A 13,521-nucleotide genomic window follows, 5' to 3' on the forward strand; every position below is an offset into this window, starting at 1 on the left:
ATAGTTTTAACCTTTATGTTTAGGTCTCTTTCTTTTTAAAGATTTTATTTATTTGAAAGAGCAAGAATGAGAAGAGAGCATGAGGGAGAGAGGCAAGGGGGAGGAGCAGAGGGAGAGGGAGAAGTAGGCTCCCCACTGAGCAGGGAGCCTACTATGGGTCTCAGTCCCAGGACTCTGGGATCATGACCTGAGCTGAAGGCAAACACTTAACTGACTGGGCCACCCAGGTACCCCTTTAGATCTTCTTTTTTAAAACTCTTTTTTTTTTTTCCTTAGAAAGAGTAGGGGAGGGGCAAAGGAGAGGGATAGAAAGAATCTTAAGCAAGCTTCTCACCTAGCACAAAGCTCAACATAGGGCTTTATCTCATGACCCTGAGATCATGACCTGAGCCAAAAGTAAGAGTTAGACGCTTAACCTACTGAGCCACCCAGGCACCTCTATATTTAGGCCTTTGATCTATTTGGAGTTAATTTTTGTATGTGGTATAAGGTAAGAGTCCAACTTAATTTAATGTGAGTAGTCTGTTTTCCCCAGTACTATTTGTTGAAAAGGCTGTACCTGCCCCATTGAATGGTCCTAGCATCCTTGCCAGAATCAGTTTTTCTTTTGAATATCTTTTCCTGCTTAGAAAATATTCATAGGAATTGACAGAGATAAGAGCCTTGAAATTATTTTTGATCATTGTGTAAAGACTCCTCCTACCCGGAAAATGTCCCTCAGTCTAGATATTCAGACATATCAGCACTTAATTCCTAATACTTACTAGTTAAATATATACATGCCTAGGTTTTAAATATGCTAATATTATCTTAGTACCTATATAGCTTTTCTTTTATTTTTCTTAACATTTGTAGTTTTATTTTCTTCTTTCAGTACACAAACAGAGGAAAATTGCAGTGGTTCAACCAGAAAAACAGTAAGTAATATACTAGTATGTTTGAACAGTTGACATTTGAAAGTTAGAATATCTAGGGAAAAAAAATTAGTATTTCAGAGAGTATATCTCATATGTTATCTTCTCAGGTGGAAGCATAATTCTTTAATTCAGCTTTTGATAGGTTACATACTTTTCCTTATAGCATATGTATTTTCTGAAATGGCGTTATATAGAAAGTATAAAATGCCTTCTTAAGATGTTCCCCTAATTGAGTTTTCTTTGGCTTTGAGAGCCTGAAAACATTTGAATAAGAGAGGAAATAGAATTTCTGCGCTATTATTTATTAAGGAAGAGCAAAACTTTAAATTAGATTATATGATTTTTTATAGTGAAAAAAACTTGAGGTGAAAGACAGCAGCTCTAAAAGAAAAGGTGCACTCAAAGGGGTGCCTTTGTGTTCCATTCGGAAACCCTTTGTAGCATACCTTCATACATAGCTTTTGAGAAGCAGTTAATTAGTGGTGCCTTATAAATACATGTACATGTGTGTTTCTAAACACTGGGTTTTCAATTCTGTACTAGTTTGCACAAGCTGCCGTAACAAAATACCACTGACTGGGTGGCTCAAACAACAGAAATTTATTTTCTCCCAGTTCTACAGGCTGGGAAGTCTGAGATCAAAGTACCAGCCCAATTTGGTTTCTGGCCGGGCTCTCTTCCTGCAGACTGTCAGCTTCTGCATCCTCACGTGGTGGGACCAGCTGGAAGGGAGAGCCAACACTCCTAGATCAGAGCCATACCTTTATTTACCTCATAAGAGCTCTGTCTCCAGATGTAGTCATGGTAGAGTTCAATGAATGAATTTTAAGGTGACACAATTCAGTCTATAGCAAATTCTGTGTAAGTTATGGCTGCTTCTCAGGTTGTGTAATAAAACTGACAGCAGAAGTAGAAAGAGAGGCCACAAAATTCAGTCCCAGGTAGAAAAGTGAGATAGCAATGCCAAAAATGTGGTCTTGGATTTCTCCTTGACTTTATTGTCAAAATGGATTCAAAGTTTTAGTCAGAAAGTGTTCTAAAAAAAAGCCTATTTTAGTGTTCTAAAAATTATCCTATTGCATTTATTGCTGCATAGAGAATAATTCTCTGATTTTTAAAACATGATATGTCTTTAATTTTGAAACCAATAGAAGAAGAAAACAGACCCTTATAAGAGATATTTTTGTTCTTGGACTATTGAAAAAGATGAAAACCTTACTTATGGTTTGAGAGTCCCAGAAGGAATTCTATAATTTGTTGCTCACATGAATGAAAGTAAGTTGATTTGAATATGAAGTATTACAGCGCTGTCTACAGACTGTCTGTTGGCTCATTAAACCATGTACATAGTTTTAAAAACAATTGTTTAAAAAAAAGTATGATCAGCGAAGCACCTTCTGTTACACAGTTTGCAATCTGCCACATTTGCTTTCTTCTTAGATTTGAAGGAAACTAACCTTCACATTTTACTGACCTTGAGGATTATCTCACTATTTTGTTGTGTTATCTTGACCCAGAATACCATCCTCCAGGACTGTCCATGAGGGCCTGAAGAATCAGGAGCTGAACTCCACAGACTCAGGTATAAATAAGTATATACAGTTCTCTTTATAGAAAAGAGAACCTTTAGTTTCTTGTAATGGACTATATCTTAAACAATACATTTGATTTATAGGATGTGGCTTCACAGGATTGTTTCTTAATTTGACTTTAAAGACTTATAATTGTTGGGATCCCTGGGTGGCGCAGCGGTTTGGCGCCTGCCTTTGGCCCAGGGCGTGATCCTGGAGACCCGGGATCGAATCCCACGTCGGGCTCCCGGTGCATGGAGCCTGCTTCTCCCTCTGCCTATGTCTCTGCCTCTCTCTCTCTCTCTCTCTGTGTGACGATCATAAATAAATAAAAATTAAGAAAAAAAGACTTATAAATGTCTAAGTTGTATGTAGTTTAATAAGTATCTCTAGGATAATATTTCTGTCCATTTATTCTCTACTGATCACTTGTTGGGTGCTAAGGGCTCTGGAGATCAATATTCTCATCCCTGAGTTTAGATGAAGAGCCAGGGACTTTCTATGCGTGCACTTTCCTAAGCTGGGTGGTTGAGAGGTGGATGTTTATTGTTCTTTGAATATTTTATGTGATGTATACACATTGTGTGTATATATTTCACAATTAAAAAAATAAACCACTGGAAAAACAGATTGTCACAGAGGCACTGCCTGATAAATGAAGCAAGAATCATAGCTGGAGGCCAAAGCCTTTTGTCAGGAAGTCTCCCTGGAACTGCTCTTCGCTCTATTTTTGCTGGTTGTATACTTAGCATGTTGGCTATGTGTATTCTAGCTCAGATGATGCATTTATATGTCATTTAGTAAACGCCTAGAAAAGAAAAGAAATCAAAGCTCGGAGAGCCCACATAGCTTTATGAGTAGATGGGTCAAAAATGTAACTCAAGTTCAAAATTCAAATTCTTGTCTTTTCCAATCACTGCCTTTTCATGATATCACTTACAGGTGGAGGATCACGGCCTTTTCAAAACAGTAATTACCTTTATTATAATAACCAATTTTTTAAAAGATTATTATTTATTTATTCATGAGAGACACACACACACAGAGGCAGAGACACAGGCAGAGAGAGAAGCAGGCTCCATGCAGGGAGCCCGATGCGGGACTTGATCCCGGGTCTCCAGGATCACGCCCTGGGCCGAAGGTGGCGCTAAACTGCTGAGCCACCAGAGCTGCCGTGTAATAACCAATTTGCTATACTTGTTTACTTCTGTCCTAATAGCTCTCTAGAACTTTTCCCTGTATTTAACAGGCATGATGATAGTGGCACCATTGTTCTATTCACGATATCAAAAGGAAGGTATTTAAACTCTCTCTATTCAATAAATGACTGGCATATAACTGCTAAGAAGTTCCTTTCTATTTCTTGTTTTCTAGGAACCTTGTTCATAAACATATGTTCACCCTGACAAAATAATTTTCCTTAGCATTGGATGATCATATGATTTTTCTATCTAAGCTTATTAATGTGGTGAATTTCAGCGATAGATTTTTTTTCCAGTGTTGAATCATCCTTACATTGCTAGGATAACTCTCACTTGACCATAATGGTATCTTTTGAGTACCCAGCAGAATAGCATTATTAGTAAATACCTTTTTAAAAATTTCTTGTTTTTTTAAATTGAGATATAATTGACATATAACATTATATTAGTTTCAGGTGTATACCATAGTGATTTGATATTTATATATGTTGCAAAATGATCACTATAGTAAATCTGGTTAACATCTACTACCACATAGTTATAAATTTGTTTTCTTGTGATGAGAACTTTTATGCTCTACTAGCAGTGTTCAGAAGCACAATATATTAGTAGTATTACTACACTCAGCATGCTGCACATTACATCCCCAGGACTTATTTTGTAGCTGGAGGTTTATACCTTTTGACTACCTTTACCCATTTTGCCCACTACTCTACCCCTGCCTCTGGCAACTACCAGCCTGTTTTCTGTATCTGTGAATTGGAGTCTTTTTGTTGTTTTTTAAATCTCACGTATAAGTGAGATCCTATGATATTTGTCTTTCTCTCTCTGATTTGTTTCACTTAGTAAATGAACTCAGGGTCCATTCAGTGGTGTCACAAATAACAGTATTTATTTATTTTTTTAAATGGCTGAGTAATATTCCATCCTTTATCTATTCACCTATCCATGGACACTTAGGTTGCTTCTATGTCTTGACTATTATGAGTACTGCTGCAATGAACATGGCAGGGGGTAGGTGCAGATACCTTTTCAGGTTAGTATTTTTATTTCCTTCAGATAAATTCCACCTGAAGTGGAATTACTAGATAACAAGATAGTTCTATTTTTAACTTTTTGAGGAACCTCCATACTGTTTTCCATAGTGGCTGCACTAGTTTACATTCTAATGGTGTACCAGTGTTCTCTTTTCTCCACCTCTTCATCAACACTTGTTATTGCTTGTCTTTTTTATATATATTTTTTTTAATTTATTTATGATAGTCACAGAGAGAGAGAGAGAGAGAGAGAGGCAGAGACACAGGCAGAGGGAGAAGCAGGCTCCATGCACCGGGAGCCCGATGTGGGATTCGATCCTGGGTCTCCAGGATCGCGCCCTGGGCCAAAGGCAGGCGCCAAACCGCTGCGCCACCCAGGGATCCCTCTTTTTTATAATAGCCATTCTAACAGGTGTGAGGTGATAATCTCATTGTGGTTTTGATTTGGTATCAAAAGGTAAGGTAAATTTAAAAAATAAGGCAACTCTAATTTTGATGTATTATTGGCTATTCTAATATCGACTAAAACTATAGAATTAAGACACTAATATTTTCCAAGTGACCTCAGCCATGTTCTTTGTGATTTTTGTTTTGTCATAGTTCTGGTTACCTTGGAAAGAGTCTGAGAGTGCACTTGCATACAGGAATTTCACTGGGAAGTGCTTTTTGGGAACAGCTGCAGGGGGCGGGGGTGGCAGTAAAGGAAGCAGGATTGGGCAGAGCGAGAAGTTGAGTTGCAGTGCTCTTTGTGACAGAAATTTCTTCTGGTCCACAAGAGAGCCTTTTAGCTGGTGTGGCTACTCAGAATCATCCCTAATGGAGGTACAGTGTGTACTCCCTCTTTGGTCCGTTATTGGAAGTAGGCTGTTGCTCCCTGCCTACTCACAAAGGGTGGGATCATGGGCAAGGTGTCTCTCTTTTAGTGAGAGGGTAGGCTGAGGCTAACTCCAGGATAACTTACAGTTGAGAGCCTTAAACTGCCAATTCTGCCAGTAGGAGGGAGCATACTGGACCTTAATCCTGAAGAGGGGGATCTGGGTGGCAGAGTTCAAATGGAGAAGTGGTCACAGACATGCTGTCCTCCCTCTGTGCTGAGACTGTATTCTTAGTTCCAGACTGAACATTCTGTGCTTCAGAATCCTATCAGCAGTGGGCAGTGCACACATTTCTTTTCCTAAAACAGTGTCCATCAGTAGGATTTCTCTCTGCTTTATATGGAAAGGAAGATGCTTTAGTGTCTTTGAATTTCATATATTTATGAGTGGAATTGCTAACTATAATGAAGGAATAAAAAAACATTACATTGAAGTATAGCTTTCACACAGAAAAATAGTTGAAGAGAGGGGTCTCTGTGCCCACTTTTACCCCATGGTACTTAACTTAGAGATGTATTCATAGCATACTTTCAGCCTTCTGAGGAATCCCAGACACAGGAGGGTGCCTACTTCATAGAGCACTATCAGCATGTTAGTTTGGTGGTTTCTAAGGGGATAAACTGTAGTTCTGGAAAATATTTACCCTCACTGCCTAGAAACATTCCAGAATAGATTATTGAATAATTGACCATCAAGAATCATCTTGGGTTCTCATGGGATGCCTGGGCACTCAGTCAATTAAACATCGACTCTTGATTTCAGCTCAGGTCATAATATCAGGGTTTTGAGATCAAGCCCCATGTGGGGCTCCACATTGAGTGGGGAAGCTGCTTAAGATTCTCTTTCCCTCTTCCTCTGCCCTGCCCTGACTCGTGTATACGTGCAAACTCTGTCTTTTTTTTTTTTTTTTAAGATTTTATTTATTTATTTATTCATGAAAGACTGAGAGACAGAGAGAGAGAGAGAGGCAGAGACATAGGCAGAGGGAGAAGCAGGCTCCATGCACCGGGAGCCCGACGTGGGATTTGATCCCGGGTCTCCAGGATCGCGCCCTGGTCCAAAGGCAGGCGCTAAACCGCTGCGCCACCCAGGGATCCCCAAACTCTGTCTTTCTAAAAAATAAATCATCATGGGTTTTTTTTTAATTCATTTTTTAATAGTTGTTTTAGATTTTATTTATTTGAGAGAGTGTGTACGTGCATGTGCTACCTGGGGGAGGGGCAGAGGGAATCTCAAGCATACTCTGTGCAGAGTGCAGAGCAACCCCCAGATCATGAGCCAAAATCATGAGCTGCATGCTCAACCAACTGAGCCACCCAAGGTACCCCATCCTCATGAGTTCTTAAAGTCAATCCTTAACTTCCTTTATTGATATAAGTGTGGAACTCTGAAACAGCATCACATTAACCCCGAAGTCAATCTACATGTAATTCAGGCTGTTGTTTGATTTGAGTGATGATCTCTGTAATAGAATTGTTATAAGTCTAAGGTATTTCACGGGCACTCTCAGGCAGTGTATTAAGCTTCAAATATGTAATTTATAACTTTATATAATGGTGGATATGCTTGCCACACATACCCCCACCCCCTGCCCTGGTAATCCACTTTGGAAATACAGAATGGAAAATGACTGTTCTGAATATTTGTTTCTCTTCATTTCCCAGTTATGATTAATGGAAAATATTGCTGTCCAAAGATATACTTCAACCACCGTTGCTTCTCAGGGCCATATCTTAACAAAGGAAGAATCGCTGAGCTGCCTCAGTGTGTAGGACCTGGGAACTGTGTTCTGGTCCTCAGAGAGGTAAGGTTGTTGCCTAGGGCAAAAGAACTTGGAAATTTCACAGCAGTCTCATAGACTCATTCATACAAGGATCTACATGTCATATGTTTGATAATGCTAAGTTTTATCAGAAATCAGTCACTTTTCTCATATATTGTTCTGAGAACCACACACGTCATTATGTGTGCTCCTTAGGAAACATTCACCTAAGTAGTACTTCATATAGCATGTTCACCTCTGCCAGTGTAGAAAGGGCTTTTGTCAGAGGTTTCCTGAACGCGGTGCTAGGATGAATGGGAGCGTAGTCTAGGAGTCAGAGGCTGTGTGGCACTCACAGGGGCCATGATAAAGCTACAGGTCAGCTGGACTTGCCCAGCTGCTCAGCCAGGCTGCCATGCACTGGGCATACCAGATACAAGGACTGTTGGGGCTTTCACTCCATAGGGTGGCAAGGCAGGGTCTGGGGAGGCCGAGCTTCTGTGTCTACCATGACTGGCAATGGATTCAGAAGCTTATACACCAGAGTAATTTTTAAGTCATTTCTTCCTGACCATAATGTTTTGAATGTCTAAGAGGGTCTGATTATTGTCTTATTTGCAACTTCGGTCAGTGGTCATATCTTGAATATTATTATTTTGTTAGTATTTGTTAATGAATATGACTAGAATTAATCTCCTAAATGACATTCTGCAAGATAACAAATTCTGATGGTCTGCTCTTCTCATTCCCAATTCCTATTTTTGCTTTAAAAATGGGATGCAGGTCCTCACTTTACTTATCAATGCAGCCTATAAACCCAGTCGTGTCCTTCGAGAGTTGCAGCTGGACAAAGACTCCGTATGGCATGGATGTGGGGAGGTCCTAAAAGCCAAGTGAGTAGCCTCCTCTGCCCTTTATTCTTCCCTGTGTTTAACAGGCCACAGAGCCCATTCTGCCACACATCATGTTAGAATATTATATCCCCTCGGCCTGTTCTTCTTCAGCTATTGTGGTGAAGGACTAGATTAATTTTCTTTTGTAAGTTTCCATCCTGTCTTGAGCCAATACTATTATAAAATATGGTAAAAATGAGTTACAAGAAATTTGAAACTTATAAGACATAAAATGCAAGAATATTTTTTTTGTTTTTAGATTTTAAGATCCATAAAATTACCTTTGCAAATTACTGTGTAAGTTTATAAACATTTACTCTTATATTCTGACCCTGTCAGCATGACCATTGACAGGTTAACATGACCCATGACCATACTCTGAGGATCACTGCCCATGGATAAAGGAAAGCCTTAGTGCAAGTCACTTTTCTTTCAGTAGTTAGTGTAGGAGTTCCTATTTGAAAACCTTAAACTGAGAAACCAGAAAGCAAGAGGCTTACTTGCTAATATAAAAAACTCAACGTTTATCTGTCATAGCTTAAGAGATAAATTTAAGTACAATATGCATAAACTCATTATTTTTAGAATTCTTAAACTATAAACGACATAGACTGATCTGAGAAGCAAAGATATTTTTCAGGTCTGTGAATGCACTTGATTTTCTCTGGGTAATCACTAGCCCAGTAAACTTGGTCTCTGGCGTCTTCCACGGCAGATACAAAGGAAAGAGTTACCGGGCTACTGTTGAAGTAGTGAAGACAGCAGATCGGGTGACTGAGTTCTGCCGGCAAACCTGCATCAAGCTGGAGTGCTGTCCGAATCTCTTCGGCCCACGGATGGTTCTGGACAAATGTTCTGAGAACTGCTCTGTGCTTACAAAGACCAAATATAGTGAGTCAGCTTTTTCAAATTTGTTAACTATGACAGCTGACCATACTTTATATCTTGGAAAGTTTTTATTTTGCAGATACTCACCTATAACAGAGGTATACAGACTGTTTCTGTAAGGACCAGATAATGAATATTTTAGGCTGTTAGACATAGGATCTTTGCTGCATATTCTACTCTGTTTTATTTGCTGTCTTTTATTTTCACTTTCTTTAAAGAACACTTTTAAAGATTAAAAGCCATTTTAGCTTGAGGGCCATACCATATTTGGCCCACAGACTCATGTGCTAATAATTTGCACATATAGAATGTATACAAATTACCTGTTGCATATGATAAGGATATGTGATTCTTTCATACAGGCTGCAAGTATTTATTATGTGTCCACTGTGTGCCACCACTGTTCTATCATTGAGATGCTACAGTAAAGAAAAATAAATTCCTGTACTCATGGAGTTTACATTTTAATGTGGAAACAGTTAATACATAAGTGAACACATAGGGACAGGTACTATGGATAAATACAAAGCAAGATAAGCAAAGTAGGGGAGTGGGGAGTAAGGAAGGCTAGGAGGTGGGGTAGTTCAGAGGTAGTTAGGGAAGTCTTCCTGCCTGCTCCTGAAGGAAGCAAGAGAGCCAGCCAGAGAGAACCAAGGTGAGAGTGTTCTGGGCAGGGGGCAGCAAGAGTACAGGCAGGAGCAGAAGCTTGCTTTGTGTCTGGAAGGAGCAGCAAAGAAGCCTTGGTGGTTAGGAGGCATCAACAGTAGGAGAGAGGGTAGTTGTGGGCCTCACAGACTGTCACAGCAACACCTGTTCCCTCATTGCTTATCTTCTCCCATGTGAGTGCGCGTGCGTGTGCGCACACACACACACACACACACACACACACACACAGTCATACAAGATGAAATTTCCAATTCGGAATCCTTGTCCAGGCATTGTTGCCCACAGACAAAATTCTGATCCTACTTCCTTAAATTTTACAAGCCCTGATGTCATTTGGGAGAATTAATACAGAGGAAGATTTTACCTTGTTAAATTTGAAGATTTCTTTTAGGGATCTCTAATCCTGTGCCTCTTAAACTTTATCATGCATGCAGATCAGCTGAGGATCTTGTTAAAATGAAAGTTCTGATTCATCAGGTCTGTGGGTATCTGGGGTCTAAATGCATCTGCTTTTCCAACAAATTCCTAGACACTGTTGATGCTACTGATCTGAGGTCATTTAGCATGATCAGCTTGCTAATCAGTGTTTGAATCGCAAAATCATATAGGAGTCTAACAACCTTGTAGTTTCTATTTATATTTGTTGGGTTGTAAACTCCTTAAGGCAGGGATTGGTGTTAGCTTATTATAGTGTCAGATTCAGTACTTAGTTTAGCAAATTGCAAGTATTAGTAGCTAAGTGAAATATACTCTAAATACGTGTATATCACTTTTGAGCCTGTGGAGGATATGCAGATTTTATTAGCTTTTTGACTACATTTATTTTTCACAATGATATAAGCCTAGACTTTAGGAGAGTGTGTTTACAATTTTTCTCAGTAATTTGAGTGATATCAAATGGATTTATATCCTGTAGAATTCATTTTTTTTGCCAAAAAGTTATATTTCATTTTCATCTTAATATATAACTAGTATATATATTTAGAGGCTAGAATGTATATGGTTCCTTTTTGGAATTGTGTTTATATTCTCAAATTTATATGAAAATGCACAGGATCTAGAATAGCCAAAACAATCCTGAGAAAGAAGAATAAAGTTGGAGAACTTACTCTCTGACTTTGAGTTTTACAATAAAGATAGCGTAATCAGTAGTGGGGTGATTGAAATAGTCACACAGAGTGATGGGACAGAACAGAGGGGCCAGAAATAGACCAAAGTTTATATGGTTAAGTGATTTTTAGCAAAGATAAAAAACTTAACAGGAAAAGGAAGTTCTTTCAATAAATGTTACTGGTATAATTAGATTTCTAAATCAAAAAACTCCTTGGCTCCTACCCCACTATATATGAAAATTAATTCAAGGTGCATCAGAGGCCTAAGGTAAAAGCTAAAACTTTAAAGCTCCTCGAAAACAAGAAGGATATCCTCAAGATCTCTAGGAGGTCATAGAATACACTAACATAAAGAGGAAAAAAAAACAAAATTAAAAACTTCTCAGAAAGTTCCCTCCCCTCCCCTGAATAAATAAAATCTTTTTTTTTTTTAAATAAAGACTTTATTTACTCACGAGAGACACAGAGAGAGAGACAGAGACATAAGCAGAGGGAGAAACAGGCTTCTCTCAGGGAGTCCAATGTGGGACTCAATCCTGGAACCCCCGGATCACGCCCTAGGCCAAAGGCAGACTCCCAACCGCTGAGCCACCCAGGCGTCCCAGAATTTCTCTCCGGGATATAGTAAACACTCCCACAGCTCAGTAATAAGAGAAATTTGGAAGCTAGAGAAAGCTGGTAGTTATACAACATTGTGAATATGCTAAAAATCACTGAATTGTACATTTGAAAATGGTTAATTGTATATTATGTGATTTTTTTTACCTCAATTTTTAAAAAATTAAAAAGGAAAAAAAAATGTTCTGATAGATAATGGTGATTGTTGCAAACATACTGAATATCCTAAAAAAAAATCACTGGATATGTACACTTTAAAATGATGAATTTTATTTTGTGAATTATATCTCAATAAATAATTAAAGAAGGAGAAAGAGAAAACCATTTTTAAAATAAACAAAGAGTAGATGCTGCATAAAAAAGATACATACATGTCCGATAAGCACATGAAAATATGTTCAGTATCGTTAGTCATCAGGGAAATGCAAATCTAAACTATAATGAGAAATTACTAGACATTCACTAAATTAGCTAAAATGAAAAAGATGGACAGTCCCACAAATTGGCAGCTAGCTCTCTTATACATTACCGTTGGGAGGAGCATCAAAACTATGTAACCCTTTTAGAAAACTGTTTGGAAGTTTCTTTAAAAGTTAATCCTCCATCTACCATATGACCCAGCAATTCCATCACTAAGTGTTTATCCAAGGAAAATGAAAATATGCCCACTAAAAGCCTTGGGCAAAAATGTTCATTGACAGATAGTAACAGCCAAAACCTGGAAATGGCCCAGGTGCCTGTCAACAGGAGAGTAGTTAAAATAGTATATTCTATACAAGGAAATGCTATTCATCAGTAAAAGAGAATGACGTATTGATACACACAGCAGAGGGGAAACTCAAAAACATTATGCTGAATGAAAGAAACCTTGTCCAAAGAGTATCTACTGAATGTTGCAAAGATGAGGCAAAACTGACCTATATTGATGGAAATTAGAATCCAGTTGTGGTTGCCTCTGGTGAGGGGGACTGATGGGGAAGGGAGACGTTCTATATCTCAATAGAGGGAAGGTTATTCAAGTTTATGCATTTGTCAGTACTAAGTATACTGCACATTTGAGAGCTGGACAGTTAAGATTGTTTCATGGTTATATAATTTAAACCTTAATCAAACACAGTGTACCTGTTTTCTCCTGTGCTAGTAGGATCTCTTGTGTGAGGTGTACAGAAACCATGAAGCTACTTCATTGTTCTTTGTCATTCCCATTTAGCACACTATTACGGAAAGAAGAAAAATAAAAGAATTGGGAGGCCACCTGGTGGGCATAGCAACTTAGCATGTGCCCTGAAAAAAGCCAGTAAGAGGAGGAAGAGGCGGAAAAATGTTTTTGTCCATAAGAAGAAACGCTCCTCTGCATCTGTTGATAACACCCCAGCAGGCTCGCCCCAGGTACGAGATTTGTGATGGACCCATCCTGTCTAGAAGCTGAGAGATCACTGCCATACACTACAGACACAGATCCCTGCCCAATGAAGGTGGTTTTGTGGCACAGAGCTGGTTTGTTAGAAATATCAGTGAGACTTTTCTCTGTTTGCTCTAGGGAAGTGGAGGTGAAGATGAGGAGGACCCAGATGAAGGAGATGACGATTCCCTCAGTGAGGGCAGTACATCTGAGCAACAGGACGAGCTACAGGAAGAGTCAGAAATGTCAGAGAAGAAGTCATGCTCTTCCTCACCTACCCAAAGTGAGATCTCTGCATCACTGCCTCCAGACAGACAACGGAGAAAAAGAGAGCTTCGCACTTTCTCATTTTCTGATGATGAGAATAAACCTCCTTCACCAAAGGTACCCATTTAAAAAATATGATGCCTTTTATTTCTGTCTCTAGAGTTTTCTAAAATCTGATTGTTAATGATGTCAGCATTCCATTTTTTTTTTTTTTAAGATTTTATTTATGTGAGAGAGGATGAGTGAGAGAGCATGAGCTGGGTGGGGGATAGAGGGAGAAGCAGAGTCCCCTCTGAAGAGGGAGCCTGATG

General features: G+C 38.9%; 1 protein-coding gene and 1 long non-coding RNA gene across 17 annotated transcripts in view; one reads left to right on the forward strand and one right to left on the reverse strand.

Annotated features, from left to right (window-relative positions):
* Positions 1 to 5,842, reverse strand: part of LOC112665909 (uncharacterized) — a 38,947-nt gene extending 33,105 nt beyond the window's left edge. The window contains exon 1 of the long non-coding RNA XR_007404163.1: positions 5,689 to 5,842. This is a non-coding gene — a long non-coding RNA (uncharacterized LOC112665909). The remainder of the gene's footprint in view (positions 1 to 5,688) is intronic.
* Positions 1 to 13,521, forward strand: part of SFMBT1 (Scm like with four mbt domains 1) — a 126,117-nt gene that overhangs the window by 104,833 nt on the left and 7,763 nt on the right. For 15 of the 16 annotated variants that reach the window (XR_007404162.1, XR_007404161.1, XM_049097845.1 and 12 more), the window contains 7 exons: positions 875 to 917; positions 2,429 to 2,499; positions 7,267 to 7,406; positions 8,148 to 8,257; positions 8,973 to 9,148; positions 12,752 to 12,930; positions 13,082 to 13,327. Coding sequence is in view for 14 of the 16 variants with exons in the window: in XM_049097845.1 (XP_048953802.1) it covers positions 875 to 917; positions 2,429 to 2,499; positions 7,267 to 7,406; positions 8,148 to 8,257; positions 8,973 to 9,148; positions 12,752 to 12,930; positions 13,082 to 13,327 (965 nt within the window). In the remaining 2 variants the exon portion in view is untranslated. The remainder of the gene's footprint in view (positions 1 to 874; positions 918 to 2,428; positions 2,500 to 7,266; positions 7,407 to 8,147; positions 8,258 to 8,972; positions 9,149 to 12,751; positions 12,931 to 13,081; positions 13,328 to 13,521) is intronic. The other variant, XM_025456161.3, reaches the window with a different exon arrangement.

The sequence above is a fragment of the Canis lupus genome, chromosome 20, assembly GCF_003254725.2.
Source record: "Canis lupus dingo isolate Sandy chromosome 20, ASM325472v2, whole genome shotgun sequence".
NCBI classification, from domain to species: Eukaryota; Metazoa; Chordata; class Mammalia; order Carnivora; family Canidae; genus Canis; species Canis lupus.